This window comes from Callithrix jacchus, chromosome 6 (assembly GCF_049354715.1).
Source record: "Callithrix jacchus isolate 240 chromosome 6, calJac240_pri, whole genome shotgun sequence".
NCBI classification, from domain to species: domain Eukaryota; kingdom Metazoa; phylum Chordata; class Mammalia; order Primates; family Cebidae; genus Callithrix; species Callithrix jacchus.
Window position 1 is genome coordinate 122856809 of NC_133507.1, and position 26516 is coordinate 122883324.

Sequence of the window (26516 nt, forward strand, 5' to 3'; positions counted from 1 at the left end):
CACAGCTTGACTGTGTTCAGCTATGTAAGAACATAGGCACAGTGGCTCATGCCTGTAACCCCAGCACTTTGGGAGGCCAAGGCAGGTGGATAGCTTAGGGTCAGGAGTTCGAGACCAGCCTGGCCAACATGGTCAAACCCCGTCTCTACCAAAAATACAAAAATTAGCCAAGTGTAATGGGTTCCTGTAGTCCTAGCTACTCAGGAGGCTGAGGCATGAGAATTGCTTAAACCCAGGAGGCAGAGGTTGCAGTGAGCTGAGATCATGCCACTACACTCCAGCCTGGGCAACAGAGTAAGACTGTGTTTCCAAAAAAAAAAGAACTTTGGTGTTTACTCTCAGACGGGAAGTCATTTGAAGGGTTTGAGTGTTAGTGAAGAAGTGACATGATCTGACTTGCTTTCAAAGGGGATATCTTTGGTTGCTGAATTGAGAGTAGACAATACAGGAGCAAGAGTGGACACAAGAGACCAGGTAGGTGGCTATTTTATGATTGTTTATGTAAGAGATGATGATGATGGTATGGGGTGGTAAGATCCTGGATATATTTTGAAAGTAGAGCTGAGAGGATTTGCTATCTGATTAGGTATGAGGTATCAGAGAGAGAGAGAGAGAGTCAGAATGACCCCAAAGATTCTGAGCTGAGCACTGCAAGAACAGAGGTTTCATTTCTGAGACAGAAAAGGCTGCCAGAAGAATGGGTGGGGGTGACTGGTGGATGGGGAAGATCGGGAGCTCAGTTTAGAACCTGTGAACTTGGAAGAGTCCATTAGACACCAGAGTAAGATGGAGAAGAGGCAGTTGGATATTTGAAACTGGAATTTGGGGACATCTCCAGGATCAAGATATAAATCTGAGAATTATTACTATAAAATTACCCTGTTTATGTAGGCCAAATAGAGTACAAGGTTTAGGAAAAAAGAAAGAAATGCACACATGCTAAAAATGATGTAGATGCCGGGCAGGGAGTGTTTTAATTTGGGGAGATATCCAGCTAATGTTCTTCCTTATAATAAACTTCAATGAAAAACATTTATTAGATGCATAATCATCAATACAACTTTTCCTTAGAATCTTTCATTCATTTGAACTAGCAGTGCAGGTTAAATGGCACCACATCAGAGTTCTGCCAGGCTGTGGAATAAAATCTCCTTACCTCATAGGATAACGCCTGTGCATGGGGTGTGGCAGGAACTAGTTTCTTTTCTTTAAATTCCTGAAGGCAGTCATAAATCTGCAGAAGGAAATGGAGGGGAAATTGACATTGACAATACAACTACTACCATTTTGGATTTAAGACTCTCAAAGGGAAGAAACAGCCCAGACCACTGCACCAATAGCTGAACAGCATGGTGTGTGTTGGTGTTTAGTAAGTTGTGTCTCCAGTTGCCAAAGAGAAATGAACTTGAATTTGGTGGCCTTGTGCTTCAAAGGCTTAATAGTTGGGTGCCACTGGGAAATTGATCTTCCCCAAGAATTTCAGTAATAAAAAGAAATTCAAACTTTTACTCCTGTTAAACAGAGTGAGGGTAGGATATCTGAGACTGAAACCAATGGGGATTCATAGATGACGTGTAAAGGGGCAGCTTAAAGGAGGGGCCCTTTGGGACCAGACATCTGTGAGGACCTTATGTTGGTCGTGCTGTGTGGCTCAGGGCCACTGAAGATTCTGAATAAGAGGTGGGCATGCTCTTTGGGGCTGTTTCCCATTCATCTCCTAATTCTCCAATACGAGTTAATTTTTTAACATTCTAACTTCATCTCTGCAGACCCTTGGGAATTTTTTTCCATACCAAGATCTAGGGTTGGGTTAAGGACACCAAAGCCTGCCTAGCTCTGCATTGCAGCCCTTGATCTTATGTTAGGAATTGAGTTTATCTTACAGATGAATAAATAAATAAAACCCAAGGGGCCAGCTCAGCCCCAGTCTTTTCTATCCAGATCTGTGATGATGCTGCTTCCCTGCTCTATCTCAGGGCTCACACTCAGGTTTACCTGGAAGTGATGAAGGCTGATTGGATGACTAACTAAAGGCCTAGAAGTGGTGAGCAAGGGCAATGCCCACCATGAAATTGAAACTCCTGTCTTAGCTGATCCTGTGGGACAATGCCTGATAGAAATCAGGCGTTTTAAAACAAGTGCTGTGAGTACTACTTCTTTTTCATGCCAAAGATGTTGCCACTTTTATTGTATAATATTAACACGCATTATAAGACAGACCACATTTCACACTTAAGTGAAGGAAATACCCACATCCCAAAAAAACAACTTCAAAAGGATCTTCCTTAATAATATTTGTTCAGAACAACAAAATTACAGTAGTAGCATCTACTAGATAGTAGATGCTATTTTTCTAGTATCTACTAGATGCTATTGTATAGTGCATGGAATTTTAGCCAAATTAAAAAATAATAAACTTTATTTATTCTATTTTATTTATTTTGAAATGGAGCCTCTCTCTGATGCCCAGGCTGGAGTGCAGTGGCTCAATCTCGGTTCACTGCAACCTCTGCCTCCCCAGTTCAAGTGATTCTCATGCCTCAGCTTTCCAAGTAGCTGGGATTACAAGTGCATGCCACTGCATCTGGCCAATTTTTTGTACTTTTAATAGAGACAGGGTTTCACCATGTTGTCCAGGCTGATCTCGAACTCCTGACCTCAGGTGATCCACCCACCTCAGCCTTCCAAAATGTTGGGATTACAGGTGTGAGCTATCACACTCAACCAGAAGAAACTTTAGAATAAGAAATTTTAGGGTGCCTAAACAGAATTGTAGATAGCTTGCTTTCTAACTTTAACAAACAGGAATATTTTTTTCAAGTATTTTTATTTATTCAGAGTTGTTGCAAGGACAAACGGTTGTAGCCAGTTGATAAAGTGTTGCCAATGACCATTTGGTGGCCGTTTTGTGATTCCAGTGGGGCTCTGGAAGAAAAAGAGCTGTGGGGAGAAAAGGAAGGGGCTACCATATTCTTTACCTAAGTTAATTCCTTCCTAAGCTAAGAAGTTTGTGTAGCTCTTCTCTGAGAGTTATCTTCTAAGAACCTTTTCCAAGTTGAAATTTCCTGCCAGTTGATAAACGACACCATTGAATAAGTAGTTGCTATGATGTGAATGTGTACTTTCAAAATTCATAAGTCAAAATCCTCACTCCCAAGGTGATGATATTAAACGGTAAGGCTGGCAGGGAGCAGAGGCTCATGCCTGTAATCCCAGCACTTTAGGAGGCCCAGGTGGGTGGATCACTTGAGGTCAGGCGTTCCAGACTAGCCTGGCCAACATGGTGAAATGCTGTCTCTACTAAAAATACGAAAATTAGTCTGGGCACGGTGGCCCATGCCTGTAATCTTAGTACTTTGGCAGGCCGAGGCGGGGGGATCACCTGAGGTCAAGAGTTCGAGACCAGCCTGGCCAACATGGTGAAATCCCGTCTCTACCAAAAATACAAAAATCAGCTGGGTGTGGTGGCGCACGCCTGTAATTTCAGCTACTCGGGAGGCTGAGGCAGGAGAATTGGCTTAACCCAGGAGGCGGAGGTTGTAGTGAGCCGAGATGGCGCCACTGCACTCCATCCTGGGTGAGAAAGTAAGACTCCATCTCCAAAAAAAAAACAAAACAAAAATCAGCCAGACGTGGTGGCACTTTCCTGTAATCCCAGCTACTCAGGAGAAGCACTTGAACCCAGGAGGCAGAGTTTGCAGTGGCTTCCCGGAGAGAATGCTGTGGGTTTTTGGCCTCCTTTTTTTTTTTTTTTTTTTTGAGATGGAGTTTCGCTCTTGTTACCCAGGCTGGAGTGCAATGGCGTGATCTCAGCTCACTGCAACCTCCGCCTCCTGGGTTCAGGCAATTCTCCAGCCTCAGCTTCCTGAGTAGCTGGGATTACAGGCATGCGCCACCATGCCCAGCTAATTTTTTGTATCTTTAGTAGAGACGGGGTTTCACCATTTTGACCAGGATGGTCTCTATCTCTTGAGCTCGTGATCCACCCGCCTCGGCCTCCCAAAGTGCTGGGATTACAGGCTTGAGCCACGGCGCCCAGCCCTCCAATCTCTTAAAGAATAAGCGATGGGACCACTGCAGGTGCACTGTATGCTCGTAAAAGTATCAGACCCAGGAAGTGTTGCAGAAAGGTGATTTTATTTAGGTAGTAAAAAGAGAAGGAAAAGGAGAAAACTTCCACGAAGAGTGTGGAAGGGGATTCCAGAGGGAAAATCCCAGAGGGGTAAGGAAGCTCCCACCATATGGGAGGGGATTCCAGAGAGCTGGAAATCCGGCATGGGTGAAAGAGCAGGGGAATTTATCGTAGGAGAAATTTCCACCTTCCCAAGTTCCTCTGGCCAATGAAAGGAGTTCCTTTAAACTTCCGCTGGGGTCATTGACTCTTAGTTTCTTCCCGCGCCCGGTGAAATTTAAACATAAACAGTTAAATCTCCCAGATGGAGAGAGATGGGAGCGGGGCATGAAGCTGGGAAATTTTTGCCCTTAAAACTACGTCCCCTGGTGAACCCGGAAGGAGAATACCTTCCCTCAAGATCAGGCCGCTGTACTCCAGCCTGGGCAAAAGAGAGAGACTGTGTCTTTAAAAAAAAAAAAAAAAAAAAAAAAAAGTAAGGTCTTTAGGAGGTGATAGGTCATCAGGGTTCTGCCCTCATGAATATGGAATTAATGTCCTTATACAAGAAACCTTAGAGAGCTGGCTAGCCCTTGCCACTATGTGAGAACACAGTTACTATTTATAAACCAGAGAGGGAGCCCTCAACAGACACTGAATCTGCTGGCGACTTAATTTTGTACTTTCTGGCCTCCTGAACTGTGAGATATCAATTTCTGTTGTTTATAAGCTATTCAGCTATTCAGCCTGAATGGACTGATGGTCCATTCAATGGTTTTCTGCACACTCCCCACAATCCCTTCAGCAAAGGCTTCCAAGCAAAGCAGCACTACCTTTAGCAGAGCCTGCAGCCATGGCGAGTGGAGGAGATCGTACAAGAGACATACTCCATTCACGTCCCGGCTGTAGAACAGACTCAGCTCTTGCAGCACAAGCCTCAGGATCTGGGAGAGGCCTAGGAAAGGAAGAGAGCAGAGATGGGGTGGCTGGTGTGGGTGTAACTGTGAAAGGCAACTCGGAAAGGCATGCCGTGGGCTCTCACGAGGAGTGGAAATGACACAGGATTTCAGGCCAAAAGATCTGGCTTCAAGCCCTGTTCCATCTCTCTGTGAACGTTACAAAGCCACGTAACTATCCAAAACCCAGTTTCTTTGCCCAAGATGAGAAGGTGCTAGCTTTGTCATCGTGTCGTTCTTAATATTAGGTAAAATAATGGATCATGATGTGCAGAAGTAAGATATCATGAAAGGAAAACGATTGCTTTCCCCTCCCCCATCTTACCAGCCTGTCTTTTATCCCAAAATTATCTAGTTGTATTCTGTATCCTCTTTCTCTAACTCAAACATAAGAGTTATTTATTCCTCTCAAAAAATTCTTATTGAGGCCGGACGCGGTGGCTCACGCCTATAATCCCAGCACTTTGGGAGGCCGAGGCAGGTGGATCACGAGGTCAAGAGATCGAGACCATCCTGGTCAACAAGGTGAAACCCCATCTCTACTAAAAATACAAAAATTAGCTGGGCATGGTGGTGCGCGCCTCTAGTCCCAGCTACTCAGGAGGTTGAGGCAGGAGAATTTCTTGAACCCAGAAGGCGGAGGTTGCGGTGAGCCGAGATCGTGCCATTGCACTCCAGCCGGGGTAACAACAACGAAATTCCGTCTCAAAAAAAAAAAAAAAAAAAATCTTATTGAGAGTGATACTGAAAAATGCTAACTCCCAATAGATCTTTAATGCAAATCTCAGTATTCTCCTGATTAAAGGGTCTAAACAGATTTCAGTAAATATTCTATTTTTTTACAGTATTTTCATAGTGCTGGAGTGATATTTTAAATGTGAACAACTTAAGAAATTCTAAGTTTTACATAAAATATTGTTGGGTAAAAGAAAAAAGGTTTTTGAATCCACCATGTCAATTTATTTCCTTCCTGTCTTCAACTTTGCTCGTAAAGTTATCGCTGGTAGGGCAGTCATGCAACCGAAAGTGTACAGATCCTAATAGGATTCACAGTAAATCTGTCAGAATTTCTGCCTATTCATTTGATCACAGGTCAGAGGTGCTGTTATTTTCTGGTCCAGAAAAGGAACCCTGGTGGCACATACCATTCTGCGGATTGGTGGCGGTAGAAAGTTTCATGTCCTTCTTGTCTGGTGCATCTGCTCCTTTGTCTGACTGTATCATCCTCCTTGCTGGAGCTTCCAAAAGGAATTCAGGACTAGGAAGCAGGTCAATAAACAGCACACAGCTCACTCAGCCACAGTGGCCACCAGCCCTCAGCACGCTGGGATATATTTTCAACAGCATTTCCTGAGCAAGCTAGGCCCTGTACTACACACTGGGATACACATCCAATGAAACACAGTCTTCCCTTGTGGGCCTACTCTTAACCATCACCAGTGATGTGAAACAGAAAACTACTGTTGCATAAAATGCTCCCCCTAACTCCATGTTTTAAACGTTTTTTTAGCCTTTGAGAAGGATTTATTTCCTGGAAACCACCCCCACCCACTTTTTAAAAAAAAATGACAAATACTGTGTTTATTTATCTTTTACCTCTTTACCCAGTTGACTTTACCCATCATTAGAGCTGAGAAGAATCTTCCATGGACCAGCTCCACTCAGGTGCCCCATTTCCTCTCATCTCACCTTATAGTTCTTCATAGAACTAGCTGGTCTGGTCATAATTGCAAGAATTATGGGTTATTACCAAGGCACAGTCTTAGAATTTAGAGACAACCGTGTAATGATCTGTGTTTGTTTTTGTTTTCCTTCCTAGAGTGCTTTCCTGGCTCAATCCCATAATCTGTCTTGATTCTAGACAGTTTCTTTTTTTTTTTTTTTGAGGCAGGGTCTCCTCACTCTGTTGCTCAGGCTGGAGTGCAGTGGCATGAGCATGACTCGTGATCAGCACCCCGCACCCTAGGTTCAAACGATCCTCCCACCTCAGCCACCCGAGTATCTGGGACCACAGGCATGTGCCACCACACTGAGTAATTTTTAACTTTTTGTAGATAGGATCTCACCATGTTGCTCAGGCTGGTCTCCAACTTCTGGGCTCAAGCAGTCTTCCCACCTTACCTGAGTGCTGGGATTATAGGTGTGAGCCATCGCACCTGGCCTACACAGTTTTCTTAACCCTATCAGGTTTAATCTGTCTTTAAAAACTGGTATGTAAGATGACATGAAAGGAAAATGATTGCTTTCTCCTCTTACAGCCTGTCATTTATCCCAAAATTATGTAGTTGTGTTCTATATCCTCTTTCTCTAACTCAAACATAAGAGTCATTTCATTTAAAACTAGTTTGAAATGCTTAATGTTTATTTTTGATATTGCTTTAGGTAGATTTAGTTTCAAGAAGTAGAAACCCAAAGTAATTTTGGCTTAGCAGAGTAGTTTATACCTTGTTCATGTGAAAGTTCAGAGACAGAGAGAATCCAGAGCTAACGGGCAGCCTTACTCCCTGAAGTCCTCAGGGAATAGGTTCCTTCCGACTCACTGCTCTGCCACCCTAGGGTGTAGTATGGTTCTCGTCTACCTGCTCCAGGATGGCAGCTGCAGCTCCAGCCATCACGTCTACATTTCAGCCAGCAGGATATGGATTAAGAAAACATGGGCAAAGGAAATATGCCTACTGCTCTTTAAGCAAAGTTGCCCTGCACAATGAACAATTGCCTCATGCCCTGTATAATTTTCAAATGTCCCACTGAACTTTCATGTCACTGAAAAGCAAACAAACCTGTAGTTATCTGAATCTAGACACTAACTTTTCTTTACATATAAACACGAGACACTTTTACACAGGTTTAATACACAATGTAAGGATCTGAATCTAGACACCAACTTTTCTTTATATATAAACACAAGACACTTTTGCACAGGTTTAATACACAATGCAGAGTAGCGTATTGAGGCAGGGAAGATGAAAAAGCCAGTAATAGGTTGCTGTCAAGAAGTAACCACTGTGGGCAACTGGAGCTTAATCCCATGGGGGAACACAGGCCAAGGGAGTGAGGGTATTTATACACCAATGGCAACAGGAGGGTTTTTATGCACCAATGGCAACCTTGGTGTGTAAACACCTTCACTCCCTTGGCCCCTGTTGAGAGCTAACAGGTTGAGACCTCTTCCCAGAGAGCACTATTTCTGGCTTTTCCAGCATGCAACATGTATACCTTCAGATAGCAAGTGAAGAGGCTGGCAGATGGAGTGGGCCCAGTGTGTGCCAAAATGGTAAGGACTAAGGAGCGTGGGCAGGGACCAACAACATTCTTATATTAGGACAATAAATAATAAATTACGAGATTTTTAATAAAAGGAATATTTCAAATTGTTGGTTAAAGACTAGAGTATTGAATCTGATAGGCTTGAGAACCACTGTCTAGAACCTAGACAGATTGTGAGTTGAAGCCAGGAAGGCTATCTAAAAGAAGAAAATATCATGATTATTTTGTCTCTAAATTCTAAGGCAGTGAGAAGAGCAACACAGAAAGCTGTTGCAGGATTTTAGATAACTTTCCTGTATATACACATTCCTTTCCAGTCACCCGAAGTCTTCTAGTTTGCTAGGTCCTACCAAAGCTTGACATTGTTATGCTTTTTGATTTACCTCCCACCACCCACCCTGCCCACTTGCAATTGAGTCAGATTAAACCATGCATTTTCCTCTGTTCTGCGTTTTTGCCTCTCTTGATTCATTAAGCATCACAGTTGCATATATGACTCATCTTCCTCCCTGGAGGGGAGAACTTCCAGGGTTAGAAATTGAAATGGGAGATGGAGTGCCTGCCAGACAGCTGACAAAAGTCAGAGCAGACAGATGAGGCTGACACTCAGGCTGACTCTTACAGTTGATTCCCTGCCAGCATCTCACAAATCACATGTCCTTGACAAAGCAGTGCAGATTAAACAAGCCAGCTGTTGTTTACACATCATAAGGTGGACCACAGTCAATGCCCAGATGATTGTGCTGAGATAGGCCTACCCATTCAGCAGTTGGGGGCATGCACTAAGGACTGCAAATTTCTGAGATGAATTTATTGTGAGGGAGCTTTACAGATGGACTATGCTTCATAGATAGGCAGTGGTTTCTTGAGTGAATGCAATAGTTAAAATAGCTTCTAATAAATCCAGAGCCAACTTCAGGACTACCTAGTAACGAATTCATATATTCTAAAAAGCTCATTTTGACCCAAAGTTTCTCAGCCACAGAGGCAAAAACAGTAATTATAGTAATCTATAGCTTACATTAATTCTAAAAATTCTGTTTGCCTATTTATCTTGAGGTTTCTTTGACAAATTTACTGTGTACTGAATGTTGCCTCCCCACCCCCAATTCATATGTTGAAACTGTAATCCCAGTGTTGAGGGTATTTGAAGATGGGGCCTTTGGGAGATAACCAGGTTTAGTTAAGGTCATGAGGGTAGCGCCCTCAGGATGGCATTAGTGTCTGTGTAAGAGCCATCAGAGCTCGTGTGTTCTCTCTCTCCCTGCTAAGTGAGGGCACAGTGAGAATGCGGCCATCCGAAAGCCAGGAAGAGAACTCTCACAAGAACGCAACCATGCTGGCACCTGGATCTTCAACTTCCAGCCTCCAGAACTCTATGAGAAAATACATTTCTGTTGTTTAAGCCACTGTCTATGGTATTTTATTATGGCAGCCAACGCTAAGACAAAACTCATAGAAAGAAATTTCCAGAAAATGATTTTCCCTCCCTCCGGGTAGCTATGAAAACAGTTGCAACTCATTGTCCTCATTTTCCCAGTTTTCTTATCCATTGGTTCACTCAGTGTGTCTCCCGCAGGTGGAAGGTCTGCAGAGGGCCTAAGGAGCAGAGACGTTGCTTATTTTGTTCATGCTGCAGCTTCACCTGAAACAGTGCTTGGGCCATAGCAAGCACTCGGTATGTTCAGTTGTTGCTGGGAAGCGATAGAACAAGGAGGGGCCAAGACCCGGAAGTAAAAGACTGGTACCTCCTTCAAGGCATTGGCCAGCAGGCAGCTGGGACTTCAGTCCTGAGGTGGGAGGCAGCTGAACTCCAGACACCGTTGCCCTCCCTTCCTCTCCTCCCTGGCCTAGTATCCTGACTTAAACCTCTTTCCCTAACAAACTTTAAAACTGGGGGCAGAAGGGGATCTTAGAGATTATCAAATGCAACACCTTTGTTTTACAGATACGGAATCTGACATTCAGAGGTATTCAGTAGAGTTAACATGTAGTAATATCCAGTTTTCCTCTTTCGTTTCCTTAGTCCTGAAAGATGCTAATGCCTGGCAAGACTTGCCTTCCTTTCCATGACTTCTCTACCACATTTGTCGGTTGAAATTTATCTATTTCTGCTGTCTTGAGAGTGAGAATTCTTGATTGAGACTGCAAATAAGTAAGCACCCCACCACATGCAATTCTAGACTCAGTAAACCAGAAAGGATGGCCAGTTCTTGGCTCAGAAGATGCATTAGTGCGACTGACTCCTAAGGAATTTGTCCTAAATATTATTTTAAAAACCAGTATGTCCATTAGCTTTTTAAAATGTACTATTGAATGCCACAACCCGTACCCCTACCATGCTTTTCAAAATAATGCTTTTTGCTAGACAAACCCTAAAAAAGCACTTGAAAACTTAATGATGAGAAACGGCCCTTACAAAAACGGCTGGCTTCCTGTGTCCAAAGGCTGCTGATTAGGACCAGGGCAAATACCCAATTATACTCAATCTTTCTGACAACCATTATTCCATACTTAAGAAATGACTTCTCAAAGCAAAACCTGCTGTTTCAAATTCATAAAATTCCCTATATAATTTACATTAAAACTAAGTCATTTGAGTTAGATTACCCTGATTTATATTTTACCTATTAAAAACTGACAGGCAAGCTAGGCAGTTATGGGATACATCTTCCAGTAACTGAGGATTATTTGGCAAGGTCTCTTACCTGCAAGACTGTAAACACGCAATGTTGCTCCTATCCAGACAAAAGCTTTAGTGGAAGATACTAGTGGTCTGTTAGCTGCCAAAGTCACCTCACTGCTCTCGATAAAATCTCTGCACATCCTCTTTGATTTAATCCACAGATGCCTAACCCAGCCTAACAACTAAATTACTCACCAGCCTTTCCTGCCACAAATCTTCTTACATATTCCTTGCACTGAAGTCTAATTTATAATTTTCAGTCTACATTCTAGTATTTTCTCTCAAATTGCCAACACATGGTTAACAGCAGAAAACACGAATATTTTTGTTGACTATTTCAAGATGACAGACATTCCACAACAGAAGAGAGCATTTTTAATTAAAGAAAAAAATATGGCGGAACCAGAAATCAAGCCAATAACCTACTAACCTTATTAAATCTCTCAGGTAATGGTGAGAAAACAACGGAAGACTCTTCAGCTAATAATAGAAGCCAATCAAAAACAGTACCTTCTGGTCAATCCCCTCCCAAGCCAGTGTTCTGAACTTAATAAACAGCCTGTTTTCTACCTCAGATAGCAGCTACTTCTTTATCTGAAAACTTGATATTGTAGGGAGTGGTCAGTGGGAAGAGCATTTGGAAGGGGATATCACAGAAAGCAGATGAAGGGTACCGCTGACAGCAAGGCAAAAGGTAGAGACCAAATGGCAATTAGAGAGTCTTCAGCTTTTCTATCCCACATTAAACACATGGCTTCTTATCTCTCTGTCACAGATGAAAACACAAGCTGGGAATGTGATACATTTGTGAGTGTTTTAAGTACAGGGTATTTTGTGAAAAGCACTTGATTTTAATATGACTTTCATTTTTAACTCTAAGAACTTTCAATGCATAATCAGCTATGAAATGACATCTCTGGCAGCTACAGTAGCAAAAAACACTGAACTTAGAAGGTAGGTAAGTTCTAGGCTAGAGTCCCGGCTCTGGCAGTGAACAAATCTTGGCCACTGCTTGTCTGAAAAACGGGGAGAAATGGGGATAACACCTGTGTCCTTGGGCTGTGAGCGTTCATCATGCACGTGAATGATCATGGTAAACTGCTGCAGGAGGGCCGGGGACTTCTATTTGCACACATTGGCCTGGAGATTTAGGGTTTTTCTCCAAGACACTTCAAAATTTATCATTTTAATGTGCTATCTGAAAAGCATAAAGTAGGAAGAATCCAAAGTAACTGAACAGTTTCATTCAAGATTCCAGTAAAAGGATGAATGGTGACATGGCTTTTCTTAGAACTGAGACAGCTTATCATCACTGGAAAATTTCTCAGTGGGTTAATTTGCTTCAAATAAAGTTTTTGCTTGTCTATTTCCACCTATTATCCACCCCCCTCTCCAGTCAAGATATTTGGTAAATTTGTCTTTACTGGCCAAATGTGATTATTTATGTGTTTGTTGAGAAACTCAAAACAATCTCTAATGTAAATGCAAAGTATTTCACATAAATGAATCTTTAAGGGTTGGTCCCCTTCCAACAATGGATAGGCACATTCTGGGAGAGAAAGCAAAAAGATGGAAAGGCCTCTTGAGAAAACATGACAACTGGGAGATAATTAATACCTAATATTCCTAACCAGAATTTGAAAGCCTCACCTTCCCTGAATCTGTTTAGGAGGAAAAAAAATAACAAGTAAATATCAAAACATGCTTTTTATTCAAAGAAATAGTAGATTTCTTTTGAGACATTGTCCTTGGATTACTGGGGTCAGAAAGTTAATTTGCTCTTTGCTAGAAAGGGTTCTATAACTATTGGCTTATGGTGATTTTAAAGAGAGAGATTTCTAAAACCTCAGAGGGACTTCTGAGGCCAATACGTAGAGGCATGGATTACGATGTGGGCTACAGAAATACTAAGTCTGGGTTTCCTTTCATTTTTTAGGCTGCCCTGTTCATTTCTTCCACAATCCTAGAACAACCACATAAAGATGAATGACTTTTATTATGAAAATTGCTGTTACATTACAGCCAACATTCCAAAACAGTATTTTAATAAACACTTGTCTTGATTATAAAGTAGAGCAAAAACCATGATCCTTTTTCAAAAGTAATTAACATCTTCAGAGTCACTTAACATAAATCAGGACACTCCATATGCTCACCACGGTGTAGGAGATGAGATGAGGAAGAGCACCTATGTTATTCAAAACAGCTTCTAGTGTTACTCATACAGTAAAACCAACAACTTACAATGGGGCATTTTTTTAAAAAAGCAAAACACTGAAATGTTGAGGTGCCACAATACTTTTGAGATGGAAAAAGCCAAAGCTTGTTTCCTTTTCCTTCCCATCCTAAGTTCAGTGCGAGGTATAGGGAAGAACAACACCAGGCTGGGGAATCAAAGCAGTTTTTTGCTTATTTCCCAATTGTTAGTCCTACATGCAAAACCTCCTCAGGCTGTCATTCACAGGTCTCGGAATACAGCGTTTGTACATGGACAAATGAGGTTTCTAGCAGCTCAGAGTCGGTGTATGAATTCCAGTGCATTCACTCTCTGCAGCGTGATGAAACCAAAAACAAAATTCCTATGTTCCTTTTAGTGAAGAGGCAGAAGACTATTTGGATGCATTCCACATTCTGGGGACAGGATGTGGTAGTTTTGCACAGAACCTCTCCCATCGAGAAAAAGCTTAGAAAAAGTTAAAACTGCAGTTTAAAAGTTCCTTTTTCCCTTCCCCCAGCAAAGAAGCATGATGCACACATGCCTGGACGGACTGAGGAAGGCAGAGTGTGGCCACTAGTTGCAAGTACGATCTGGTTCTTGCAACAGGATCGGGGTAACTGCAGGTGGATTCAGGCAAACCAGAAATTCAAAAATATCCATCAACTTCTTTAATACAAGAAGGTCTCCTGGAAACTTTTCTTACAACTTCATATAGCAGACATACCCTTTACTGTAGGAAGGAATATCCTCTTCTTTTTTCAAATAGTAGATGAATGGTATTTTTGGAACTTAACATAGGCCAAGAACTGGTTTAATCTGATTTTTTTACCTCCTTTTCAATCCTCCCTTTAAGCTATACAGTCTTTTTTTTCTGGGCTCAGCGCTCTTATTATTAGTAAGGCTCATTTTAACAACCTAAATAACACAAAGTCCTTTCCAATTTCAACACTGTTCTTTTTTGCCACTACAGGAAGACTCCAGATGGTGTTATAACATTCTGTAGCAGATAATCCAGTTTTCAAGCTGTTATGCAGCCTAGTTAAGCTTCTCACGCTGAATCTGGTAGTAACATGCCTGGAAAAAAAGTTCAAAACAATTGCAAATTTACTTTTAAAGAAATTACATAAAGAGAGCAATGCATATGGGACTAAAGAAACAAATATTCATATCCTTCATGAATACATTCAGTTGATGGCCCAACAGGTTTAGCTGATTTTACTTTTCCCTGTTCCCTTCTGGTTCCCCTATCTAGTGGCTATCTCTTGCCTACTTCTAATTAGTATAGACAAAATTTTTTCATTTCCCCTCTAATTCTAAAACAGTCAAAAAAGTTTTTTTTATAAGCTATCTAATATTGTTCACCAAGTAGAGACATCATGATTTGCCATTATTGATTGGACGTTTAGAGTATACCAATCATTAAAAGGTACAACTCTAATTAGAATCACCCAGTATGATTAATAAATGCACAGATTAAGCATCATTGCAGACCTGATGAGTCATAACTTCCAGGACTGCAGTTTTAAGAAGCACCCTGAATAAGTTTCCAGGTATGGGAATTACTCATACCCCAATGAATAGTACATCTAGATAACATGTAATTTTTCCATTCTTTAATTTCTTAGGATAAATTCCCAGGGGCAGAACCATTGAGTCAAAACTCCACATTTTTTGATGTTGTTGATATCTATGTTAATAACAATTGCTTCCCAAAAGGGTAATGGCTGCTTGCCCCATTATCAGCAATGTGGGAATAATGACTTCACTATAACCCCACCAGTAATTTTAAAACATTTTTGCTAATTTAGGAACACAAAATGGTACCTTACTTAAATCTTCAGTACTATGATTTTCAGTGAGGTTGAGTATTTATTTTTCTGCATGTGAACTTACTAGTTCAATTTCTTCTTTGGTGATCTGTTTAGAGACACTTTTCATGCAATGTAAACACTAATAATCTAAGTCATCTGTGGCCAGTATTTTCCCCAGTTTCTCCCCTTTTTCAGTTTATTTAATAGAAGTGTTAATGGTAGGCTGGGCACAGTGGCTCATGCCTGTAATCCCAGCACTTTGGGAGGCTGAGGCAGGTGGATCACCTGAGGTCAAGGGTTCGAGACCAGCCTGGTCAACCTGGTGAAATCCCAACTCTGCTAAAAATACAAAAATTATCCAGGCACGATGGCAGGCACTTGTAATCCCAAGTACTCAGGAGGCTGAGGCAGGAGAATCACTTGACCCTGGGAAGTGGAGGTTGCAGTGAGCCAAGACTGTACCACTGCACTCCAGCCTAGGTGACAGAGTGAGACTCTATCTCGAAAAAAAAAAAAAAAAAAAAAAAACAAAGGTGTTAATATTTTAGTTGAAAAGCATAAAAAGTGAACCCATGTCAGAAACTTGACATTGAAGTCTAGTTCTTTTTCTCATTTTAATTTACCTGTCTTTCCTTCTCTCTTCCTTTCTCTATATTTAAACCCCAAAGCATCTATAATTTGCTATTCTACCCTCCCTCCAAAACTGCTAATAAGCTATCCAATACTTTGTTTTACCATTTGTTAAATAATTCCTCTTTTCCATTTTTTGTGTTTGATGTTTCCATTTTCATGTGAAGTTTTTATTATGATAGTGTTTACATGGGAGATATCCCTTCTCTTTAGGTATCTGTCTATTCCTGTGACAGTTACATACTATTTTATCTTCGTATTAAAATTTTACAAATTTTACTAACTAGAAGGCTAGGTCTATTCTTTCTCTTTTTTTCACAAGTGTTTCTGCACTTTCTATCTGCTGTTCTTTCAATAAACTTTAGAGCAATTCTTCCATATTCCAACAAAAATCAAGGTGGGAAACAAATGACTTCTAACAATCTCTCCAGGCCACCCAGATCGAAGGAGCTCATTTGTAATCTATTGGTTACAGATTACAAGGGAAAGAAAGAAGATGGAATTCAAATTCATTATTTGCCTACTGGCTTCTGTGTTTTACCCTTGTTCCAATAAATAGCTCTCCTGTTGGAAACTTTCTTGGACACTAAGAATCCTTTCTGTTTCTTTTTTAGAGTTACAATTCTTTATATAAATGTAAGCATTTATAACAGTTTGAATGATTCTTTATATAAATGTAAGCATTTATAACAATTTACAAGGAGGATTAGATAATGAAGAATTTGCTTTAGTATTCTGAGGAACAACTGGCTTATCCTACTTTAATGTACCATATCATGTTTTAAAGTATAGAACAAAATGTGTTCTAAAGGTATTTAAGGTTTGCATTAACTTTTATACAAAAAAAAAGGTGGTTAATGACATTTCTAATATGGTAAACAAAGGACGGATATGAAGATAGGAATGTATTAAGTAATAACTACACTTACCTTCAAAGTGGTGAACATTATACCCTGTTCCCCATGCTGAAGATAGGGGTCCATTAGATCCTCAATGAGGTGTACCTCAGAGCCTAAATTCCTAATCCTGCCCCAAAGAGAAAAAGATGCTGAGTTATTTTCATTTATATGTCCATTCTCCTTCTGAATCTAGCTGATGGGAAAAAGAAAGAACAGCTCGGCAAAAAGGTAATGGCTCAGTGGAATGGGTTTATCGATTTTTCTTCTAGTGGAAGAGCATACTCCTGCCATCAGTTCAGAAAATGTAAGCAGCAGACTTTTAAAAATAACGACTCACTAATAATAAAGTCAGAAAACACTGTTACCTGGCCCGTAGCACCACATATAAGAAAACAGGAAATAAGTCATCCATGGACCACAAGAAGTCTTCCTGGAGTGATGCCAGGACACTCTGAGAGATCTCCTCAAAAGCCTGGTGGATGACCTTAAGTTTGTCTGATGGGGTAAATGTTGTGCTGTTATAGAAACAATGACAAAAAGATATCCTATAATTTTCTTAATAAAGCCATTTGATCATGCTTTTTTCACAATATCCCTTGCTAAGGTTCACATGCCTTAACCTGGACACTTAGGCATTATGAATTGCTGGTAAGAATGACTTTGTATTCCCATGGTGCTATGACAAAAGAAGCCTCCAACTGTCTATGATTCACATATTGTTTCCTTTTACCCATGTGAAATCTCTTTCTTCTAATATATGCTCTTTACTGAATGAGAAATTTGGTTAATTCCCAATTGGGTAAAGATGTGATTATATGAATAAATTTCTGGATAGGCTCTCCACTACTTTTGAAAATGCAAGGTCATTTTAGAGTAAAAGATAGTCCAAGGCTTTCAAAGGAGTTTTTCTGATTTCCAGGTTGAGTTTGACACTATCAGCATACAGAGTGCAGATGGTTAAGGCTTAGATAAAGATAAGATCTTAATAGGCCAAGCACTACTTGGATTTGTGTGGCTTTGCAACAAATCAGAGATTACCTGATCTGCTGCAGACATTCTACTGCTGAGGCAAAACAAGCATCTTTTGTGGTTGGCAAAACCTGCAAAAAAGAGAGTGAAGGTCAAGGAGGAAAACTATCTTCTGCAACAATAACAAAAATCAGTGATATCGATGTCAGAGTGCAGGTCTTTGGTGAATAACTGATACAAACGCAAGCTTGGTTACTGTTCTATCAAAGTGAAATGAAAGTTTTGCTATCTCCAATCCTTGCCATTACAGAAAAGCATATTTGCTCAGGAAACGAAAATCTACTGTACCTTTTTACTCTCTCCAAGGGTTGACAAGGTTGCTGGCCAAAATTTCCTATAATGGAATTGATAAATTGTTAATACAAGTTGTTACTTATGGTAGACAACATTTCCATAAAAATACTTGACAGCTATATTGGCTTCTCTGTCCCCATTAAAAAGAACAATTCCACAGTAGGTTAAATTTTAATAAACATTCCAGATTTAAGAGTTTTTATCAACTGCCTAAGGGATTTGTCATTCTAAACCCCAATAGCCATACACATTACAGATATTACCAAATATATTTCCTTCACTTAGTTTTATCTCATTTCTACTACTGAATTATTCCATTGAAAACAATTAAAGGACAAAAATACAAAAATTAGCTGGGCATGTTAACACAGGCATGTAATCCAGCTACTTGGGAGGCTGAGGCACAAGAATCACTTGAACCTGGGACGCAGAGGTTGCAGTAAGCCAAGACAGCACCACTGCACTCCATCCTGGGCAACAAAGCAAAACTCCATCTCAAAAACAAAAACAAAAAACAAAACAGTTGAGGCTTATTCACTTTTCTCAATAGCACAAATAAATAATGATTGGGGAGGTGGAATCAGTTTTATCACTGCACTAGAAAGAAAACATAATCATTTAGTATTCCCTGGACAACAAGCAATAATGCCTTCTAATAAAAACAGCAGGGCCAGGCACAGTGGCTCATACCGAAAATTCCAGCACTCTGAGAGGTTGAGGCGAGATCACTTGAGGCCAAGAGTTTGAGACCAGCCTAGCCAACATGGCAAAACTCCATCTGTACTAAAAATACAAAAATGAGCTGAGCATGGTGGTGCATGCCTGTAATCCCAGCTACCTGGGAGGCTGGGGCGTGAGAACTGCTTGAACCTGGCAGGTGGAGGTTGCACCACTGCACTCCTGCCTGCAAGACAGAGCAAGACTCTGTTTCAAAAAAACACTTCAAAATTTTTAACTTAAAAATTGCAAATGGGAAGGAAGGGGAGAAAAGAAGAGAAGGAAGAATTCCAAAGATAGGTATTCTGCTCTTAAGAACTATAAAACACCAGGCAAGATAGCTCACACTTACTTTATACATATATATGAAAACATAAGAATAAAAAACACATTCCAGAGACTCAGGTTTCATACTCACCCCCAAATATTCTCAGAAATACAGATTATATTATTAACTATCACAATTTTGTTAAATCAGACATATGCAAACATGTAAATAATTGCAAGCCATATATATAATTAGATATCAAAGTGCCAAGTTTCCAATAATGCAGTTTTGCATTTTAAATTAAAACCATTTGGTTGTGCTTACCTCTGCACCCCAAGAAACCCCAGGAGAGCAATATCTGGCTGCTTATTTAGTCGAAGAACACATTCCCAGTAAATGTCTTCCTCCCGATCATTATCCAAAGCATAAAGCATAAACAGTGGTGGGTAGAGCCGAGGTAGCAGCACAGGCAGCAATAATCCAGAACTTGTTACTACGTAACTACAAAATAATGGAGTGGGAGGAGAGGAACATTTTTCATATTAAAACTGAATACAGAATCCAAAATAGAGCTTCAGTTTTAAAAAGTCCAAAGCAGAGATGGGAAGTTTTTAAAAAGTTATATTACTCTGCTCTTTTCATAAGGAGTTGACATGAAGACCTTACCACCTATCATTTTGACTTAGAGGAAACTGAATTCTTTTCATGAATTAAAAATCTAACTGAAAAGCTACTATGTTTCCATTTTGAGGCTGATTTCTCTGAGGTTATTCTAGGTCAGTGTGATGTTACCTCCTTTGCTCAGCAGCCTGTGTGCTCAGATCATCTGTGGTTGCATTTTCCTGGTGTATAGCTAATAGTGCTTCAGAGACCCAAAAGGGAACTCAGAGAGGTCACCTACCCAACCACATTTTTTTTTTTTTTTTGAGACAGGTCTCGCTTTGTCACCCAGGCTGGAGTGCAATGGTTTAGTCACAGCTCACTGCAACCTTTAACCTCCCAGGCTCAAGTGATCCTCTTATCTCAGCCTTCAAATAGCAGAGCCCACAGGTGTGCGCCACCATGTCCCGCTAATCTTTTTTTTATTTTTGTAGAGATGGGGTTTCCCTATGTTGCCCAGGCTGGTTTTGAACTCCTGGGCTCAAGCAATTCTCCCGCTTCTGCCTCCCAAAGTGTGGGATTATAAGTATGAGTCACTGTGGCTGCCCCCAACCCTCCTGGCCCCAACCACATCATTTTAGAAATGAGGGCCAGGTGCAGTGGCTTACGCCTGTAATCCCAGCACTTTGGGAGGCCGAGGCAGGTGGATCACAAGGTCAGGAGTTTGAGACCAGCTTCACCAACATGGTGAAACCCCATCTTTACTAAAAATACAAAAATTAGCCAGGCATGGTGATGCACATCTGTAATCCCAGCTACTCAGGAGGCTGAGGCAGGAGAATCACTTGAACCTGGGAGGCGGAGGTTGTGCTGAGCCGAGATCATGCTACTGCACTCCAGCCTGGGCAACAGAGCGAGACTCCATTCCCTCCTCCCACCCCGCACCCCCGCCAAAAAAAAAAAAGGAAAGAAATGAGGAAAGAGACCTAGAAAACACACCTTCTCCCTGGGACTCTTTGGGTAAGATCATCTAGTCCCCACTCCCTTTCTTCACTATCCCTACCCAACTCCATTTACCCTGGCTCTGGTGATTCAGAGCGGGAATCTGACTTCCCAGTGCAAAAAGACTTCCTTTCGGTTGGCAGAGGAGCAGAGAGAGGGATTGTGCTGCCTTCTTCAGGAAGCTCAGGAAATAAGAACCTAAGGAATAATAAAAAACATAATTATACAATTACACCTCTAGGGGGGTTGAAAAGCATAAAAACACATTTCCATTAGCTATGAAAGCAAGCTTTATTATCAACTAAGTACTTTAGTTCCCTGAGAAAACTGATGTTTCTTACAAGATAAAATTAAGACTGCAGTTAACGAATAATATACCACTACAAGATCTTCATGTGCTATGGTTTTCTTCTGTTGAATTACTAAGGAAAGGAGAATTCTGATCTAAATGAGATATGTGTTCCTTACTGGGAAATCTCATCTGAGGTCAATTTATATTAAATCTGAGCAAGGACCACTATTCTCCAAATATAAGCACATACTTACGGAAAAAATGATTAATTACAGAAGACAGAATGTAAAGTTTTTATTTTATTTGTATAAATCGGGGATACATATGCAGTCATGTTACATGGACACATCAGACAGTGGTGAAGTCTGGGCTTTTGGTGCACCCAACACCCAAATAGTGAACACCGTTTCCAGCAAGTCATTTTTCAGCCCCCACCCTCCCACACACACTCCCCACTTTTAGAGTCCCCAGTTCCCTCTGTACTCAATATAAAATTTAAAAATGTGTTTTTAAAAGTTATTGAAAATTAATTTTTCAAAAACAAGGAAACAAAAGGATAAACTGGAGAGGTTGTTTTTTTCCCCTGGGCTTTGAGTTTTGCCCTAGATTTTCTCTCTGACTTCTTGTATGTTGGTTGACTCTACCATAAACAAGTTTAGTTTATCTTATTTTTATAGGCTTACATTTTGACCCTTTAAAGGCAATATGCAGTCTTCTCTCTGTAGACTTACATCTTGCACCTCCATCTGCCCTAATTTTATAGTTGAAACACCTGAAAAAGGTTAGGAAACTTACTATACTCATCTAGCTAATGTCAGAGCTAGCCCAGGCTAGTGATCTTTTTAATAGATCTCACTTCTCCCTCAAAACCTGAAACATTTCCAAATGTTGAGGCAAACAATGTATGGAAGTTCTGGGATGAATTTATAATCTTCTGTATAATTATCTCACTATAGTATCTACTTGTTAGCTTCAACTCAGTAAAAGATCTTATATCTCACAAGCTCAAACTGTTTGCTGTCTGGAACTCTCTTCCCAAAGATGCTTACTATCTCATTTAATTGCCTTCTTTGAAGTCTCTGCCCAAAAACCACCACCTTATTAGTTAGGCTGCTCTGACCTTCTATTTAAAATAATAGCATCTCACATCTAGTGCCATCCTTTCTCCCTTTTTCTCTGTAGCACTAATCACCATCTGACATACTATATATTTTTTATGTTTACTCTTTTCCCCCCAAAGAATGTAAGCTCCATGAGAACAAAGACTGTTGGTTTGTCTTTGTTCACTGATAAATTTCTTGAGAGCCCAGAATGATGGCTATTCATAGAAACACTCAATAAATATTTGTTAAATAAATGAATGTACGTGATACTGTTGCCAAAGGACAAGACATAAAAACTATGTCTTGATCAAGATTAGTAATTCTATTAGGAACTCCATCTGTTAAACTTTATCTACTCTGTGGTTGGGTTTTAGACACATAATTTTTTGCCAAGAGACTGAATTCAAATAAGACAACTACTATACTTCATACCAAAATTAGAATTAAAAAACCCCACACATTTATTTTACCCTTCTGTTACACTTAATAAGACACACACAAGAAAAAAACAATAGCTAATTGTTCATCTTTTTGATGTTTCTAGCTTACACATACATTTAAAACATGTTTATTTAATCTATTAAAGGACTCTGGCATAAAACTATTTCCTTGATGATTCAGGGTGAAACTAGCCAAGCACTGGTATAATGTAGTATTCAACAGCTTGCAGACTTCAGTGAAAAGCTGGCTTACCTCACCAGCTGGAAAATTCGCTTAAGATAGGACTTAATCTCCTTTACAGCCTCTTGCAATAACCGGCGGTTGGCTCCTACACCCACGTATGTCATTCTATACACTGCAACCAGTGTCTCCACAAGCCTGCCCAGGGGGTGCAGGGGAGTGTCACAGGCCTGAGTAGGAAGAGAATCAATGAAATCAGTCAATGTGCATTAACAGCAGAAACAATCAATTAATAAGAAACAACTTCATAAATGCCAAACAACTGTCAAAATGTCAAGAGTCAATTTTCAGACCAGGAATATTCAAATACTTTAATTTTTCTGAAAGTACTGAGTCTAGCCCAATTACATAGAGCCAGAGGTCCTAATCTTGATCAAAGACTCTCCTTAACATTTTGGGCAAATAGCTTTGGAAGTGCTGATATGGAATATCACTAAAAGAGATTTTGCCAGATATGGTGGCTCATGCCTATAGTCCCAGCTACTACGGAGGCTGAGGCAGGAGGATCAACTGAGCTCAGGAGTTTGAGGCCAACCTGAGCAACACAGTGAGACCTCCATCTCTAAAAAGGAAATAAGAGAATACAAAATTTTAAAAAGATTCAAATATACTTTAAACTTCACAAAAATGATACGAAATGTTACCATGGAGAAAACTAAACACTGACTGTTAATGACACTCTGAAATGGTCACTCTTCAGTGCCCTTGACGTCTCAGAAAACTCCTTCCTGCACTTCCCATCAATATATGACAGACTTTAAATTGTAGCTGCTCTTACAAGGTTTAGAAAGAAGCAAAGAGCCTATCCAGGGGTGACAGCAGCATGCTTTACTTATACAATCTCTAGTTTGCTAATATTATTAACAAAAAGCCTTTTAAACTCCAATCTTATTTCTTAAGAACCCCCTTGAATGCCTTAAAAAACTTTAAAAAGTTCTATTATAATAATGGGACAATCTTCAGGTAGAAATGTAATCTTGGTAGTCAGATAATTAACAAATGCACAGGATGCAAAGACAGGATTAGGATAACATTAAGCTGTGAGTCTATTTGAATGATATACTGTGGTAGTTGAATCATTAATTCACAAGACCAATGTAATTTTTACTCTAGTTTACCTTTATTAAATATTTCTTGATGTCATCATATTTCTCCACAGAGAAGGCACCAACATGCTGTGGAATGAATTCCAAACTCTCTAGTGTCTGAGTCTGTGAACGACTTAATATTTCTGGACTAAAAAGGGAAAGAAAAGTCTATCATGTATTTCACATCAAGAAAGCAAGACACATGTAAATAGTCACATGAAACACAGTCACTCGCTCAAGTCAAAGTGGAGCATCCAGCAAAATACTGGACCCGACGAGCTCAGAAACCATCATGAACCTGCTATTAAGTACTCAGTTTATATCACATTCATTCAAAAAGCATGTAGTGTTACTTTGTGCCAACTACAATAAATTAATGAAGGTTCTACTCCAATCTAAACCATGGTGTTGGAAATATGACATTGGCTTGAAGATAAATACAGTATTAGCTTGAAGGTGATAGATAGACCTGTCAGTGACAACAGAAAAATGGAATCAAAGAGAGAAGGGAGCTAAGGAAAAGGGGAAATAAGTGAAAGGGCAAAGGAAGAAATGAAAATGAGGTTAAGAAGCAAGGAGATAACCACACTCCAACAGGTGATAAGGTAAGCACGTAACAGGTAATAAGAAACTGGATGAAGAGGCTAAGATAAAACACATGCTAGTAATCAACTGAAATTATTAATAGTATTCTATCATTAGATGACAGCCAACGAGAAACTGAGCAGTGCATAATCACTATTATTATTTGATTTTAGATAAGCAAATAAGGTATTTGTAATAGCAACATCATTTTATATAAAGAGTTCATTCATCTTCACTTCTCTGAAACACCTAACAAGAGTTAACCCAGCTTAACTGGAGGGCTAAAGTCTCAAGGTTGAACTGACAGGCTGCACCACACTGATCATCTGCATCACACACAAGGGGCAGTCAATGGCTTTAATTAATTCTGGGAGTTTCAATTTCTTCTACTGATGGAAAGAGTAGAAGGTAACAATTATGAACTTTATGAATGAAATACTAAAAGCAATTCCTATTTATCCCAAATTAAAAAAATACTTCTTTCTCCATTCAATTTCTTGAAACACACACACACAAATATCAAGCAAACACTAATTATACTATGGTTTCCTTTAAATATCAATTTTGGGGGTACTCAATTAGAATCTAATCTCTTCAGGCTTGAATAACAATTAGTATTGTTAGACTTGACTGTGAACCATTTAAAGTTCCTGAAGTATCTTTCAACCTCTGGAATTTAATTTCTATGTCATTATACTTTGGTATATTAAAATTATTTGAATATTAGTAATTTATTTACAGAATTTGATAACTTTTAGCAAACTAGAACATTTATTCAGAACAAGTATTTACATTCTGAACAAATGGATATATTCTGAATGCTCAATTTTTTTCCTTCAATTCCTGAGCATTAGAAAGTAACTGACAAGTGGAAATGAGGACCAGCATAAAACTGATTTAAAAATTAAGTGCATGTAGTTACACAGATTAAAGTATGCTCTTTGATATTTTAACAATGAAGGCATAGCTCAAACAAACCATTATCTAGAATTAAACTCAAGAAATTCATAGTTAACTAGGAAGTTTTGCTCCAGGGATTAATAAATTCTTTAGGTCCAAATGCTAAGCAATGCTTGTGAGAGTTATTGGTCAAGTTACAGAAGAAAGGCAGATCAAGAAAAGCAGGAGAAAAGAAAAAGTGAAAAAGAGAAAATTTTAAAAAGGAGAAAAAGAGAAATGAAAAAGTACATCTGTAACTTTTCTTTCAGCATTTTGAAAACACTGTGCTACTTCCTTCTGGCTTCCAAGGTTTCTAACAAGAAATATGCAGTCATTTGAATTGCTGATTTCCCATTATTTTACTCTAGCTGCTTTCAAGATCTTTTTGCATGAATTTTAATACGATGTGTCTACACATGGTTATCTCTGGTTTTTCCCAAGATGGGGTTTGCTCAGCTACTTAAATCTATAGGTTTCATGTCTTTTACTAAACTTGAGAAGTTTTCAACACTTATTTCTTCACAAAATGTTCCATCCCTCATTCCTTTTTCTTTTCTTTCTTTTTTGAGACAGAGTTTCACTATTTTTGCCTAGGCTGGAATGCAATGGTGCGATCTCAGTTCACTACAACCTCTGCCTCCCAGGTTCAAGCAATTCTCCTGCCTCAGCCTCCGAACAGCTGGGATTACAGGTGCCCACCACCATGCCCGGCTAATTTCATATTTTTAGTAGAGACAGAGATTCACTATATTGGCCAGGCTGGTCTTGAACTCCTGACCTCCGGTAATCCGCCCATCTCAGCCTCCCAAAGTGGTGGGATTACAGGTGTATGCCACCACGCCCGGCCCATTTTTTCTCCTTTTCTTTTGGAATTCTAATAAAAATGTTTAGAGCCACAAGTCCTTGAGGCTGTGTTCATTCTTTTTTTTCTTTTCATGTTTTTTTCTCTCTGTTGTTTATATTTGATAATCCAAATTGATCTATCGTCAGGTTCACTGACTCTTCCATTGTCATCTCTATTCTGCCACTGAGTTCATAAAGTAAGCTATCTTGATTAGTGTAATTTTCAACCCCAAATTTTCAATTTGGCTCTCCTTTGTCTCTTATGTTTCTTTGCTGATACATCTGTTCTAATATTTGTTTCAAGGGTGTTTGTGATTACTCATCTGAGCATTTTATAATAGCTGCTTTAAAGTTCTTGTCAGATAACTCCAACATCTATGTCATCTGTTGATAGTTGTTGATTGCCTTTCCTGAAATTGAGGTTTTCATGGTTTTTTCATTGCTGAGTAGCTCAATGGGTATTTTGAGCATTAATCAAACTCTGAGTCTTGTTTATA

At 39.8% G+C, this 26516-nt stretch overlaps 2 protein-coding genes and 1 long non-coding RNA gene across 15 annotated transcripts in view; 1 reads left to right on the forward strand and 2 right to left on the reverse strand.

The window, feature by feature from the left end:
- Positions 1 to 11164, reverse strand: part of MPP4 (MAGUK p55 scaffold protein 4) — a 53343-nt gene extending 42179 nt beyond the window's left edge. For 4 of the 7 annotated variants that reach the window (XM_054257790.2, XM_078328176.1, XM_054257788.2 and 1 more), the window contains exons 1-4: positions 11043 to 11142; positions 6213 to 6305; positions 4945 to 5066; positions 1157 to 1234 (exon numbers count right to left, since the gene is read on the reverse strand). In XM_054257790.2, coding sequence (XP_054113765.2) covers positions 1157 to 1234; positions 4945 to 5066; positions 6213 to 6291 — 279 coding nt within the window. In that variant the 5' untranslated portion in view covers positions 6292 to 6305; positions 11043 to 11142. Of the gene's footprint in view, positions 1 to 1156; positions 1235 to 4944; positions 5067 to 6212; positions 6326 to 11042 lie in introns of all 7 variants that reach the window. The other 3 variants (XM_078328179.1, XM_078328178.1, XM_078328177.1) reach the window with 2 other exon arrangements.
- LOC128932412 (uncharacterized) lies at positions 158 to 2102 on the forward strand. The gene is made up of 3 exons (XR_008482242.2): positions 158 to 294; positions 409 to 474; positions 1977 to 2102. It is a non-coding gene; the product is annotated as an uncharacterized LOC128932412 (long non-coding RNA).
- A 1833-nt stretch (positions 11165 to 12997) lies between the features above and the next one.
- ALS2 (alsin Rho guanine nucleotide exchange factor ALS2) overlaps positions 12998 to 26516 on the reverse strand; it is an 80641-nt gene continuing 67122 nt past the window's right edge. For all 7 annotated transcript variants that reach the window (XM_008999220.5, XM_002749634.6, XM_078328141.1 and 4 more), the window contains 9 exons: positions 23683 to 23800; positions 22577 to 22734; positions 20564 to 20686; positions 19211 to 19387; positions 17896 to 17941; positions 17617 to 17678; positions 16944 to 17093; positions 16609 to 16705; positions 12998 to 14312 (listed from right to left, as the gene is read on the reverse strand). In XM_008999220.5, coding sequence (XP_008997468.1) covers positions 14274 to 14312; positions 16609 to 16705; positions 16944 to 17093; positions 17617 to 17678; positions 17896 to 17941; positions 19211 to 19387; positions 20564 to 20686; positions 22577 to 22734; positions 23683 to 23800 — 970 coding nt within the window. In that variant the 3' untranslated portion in view covers positions 12998 to 14273. The remainder of the gene's footprint in view (positions 14313 to 16608; positions 16706 to 16943; positions 17094 to 17616; positions 17679 to 17895; positions 17942 to 19210; positions 19388 to 20563; positions 20687 to 22576; positions 22735 to 23682; positions 23801 to 26516) is intronic.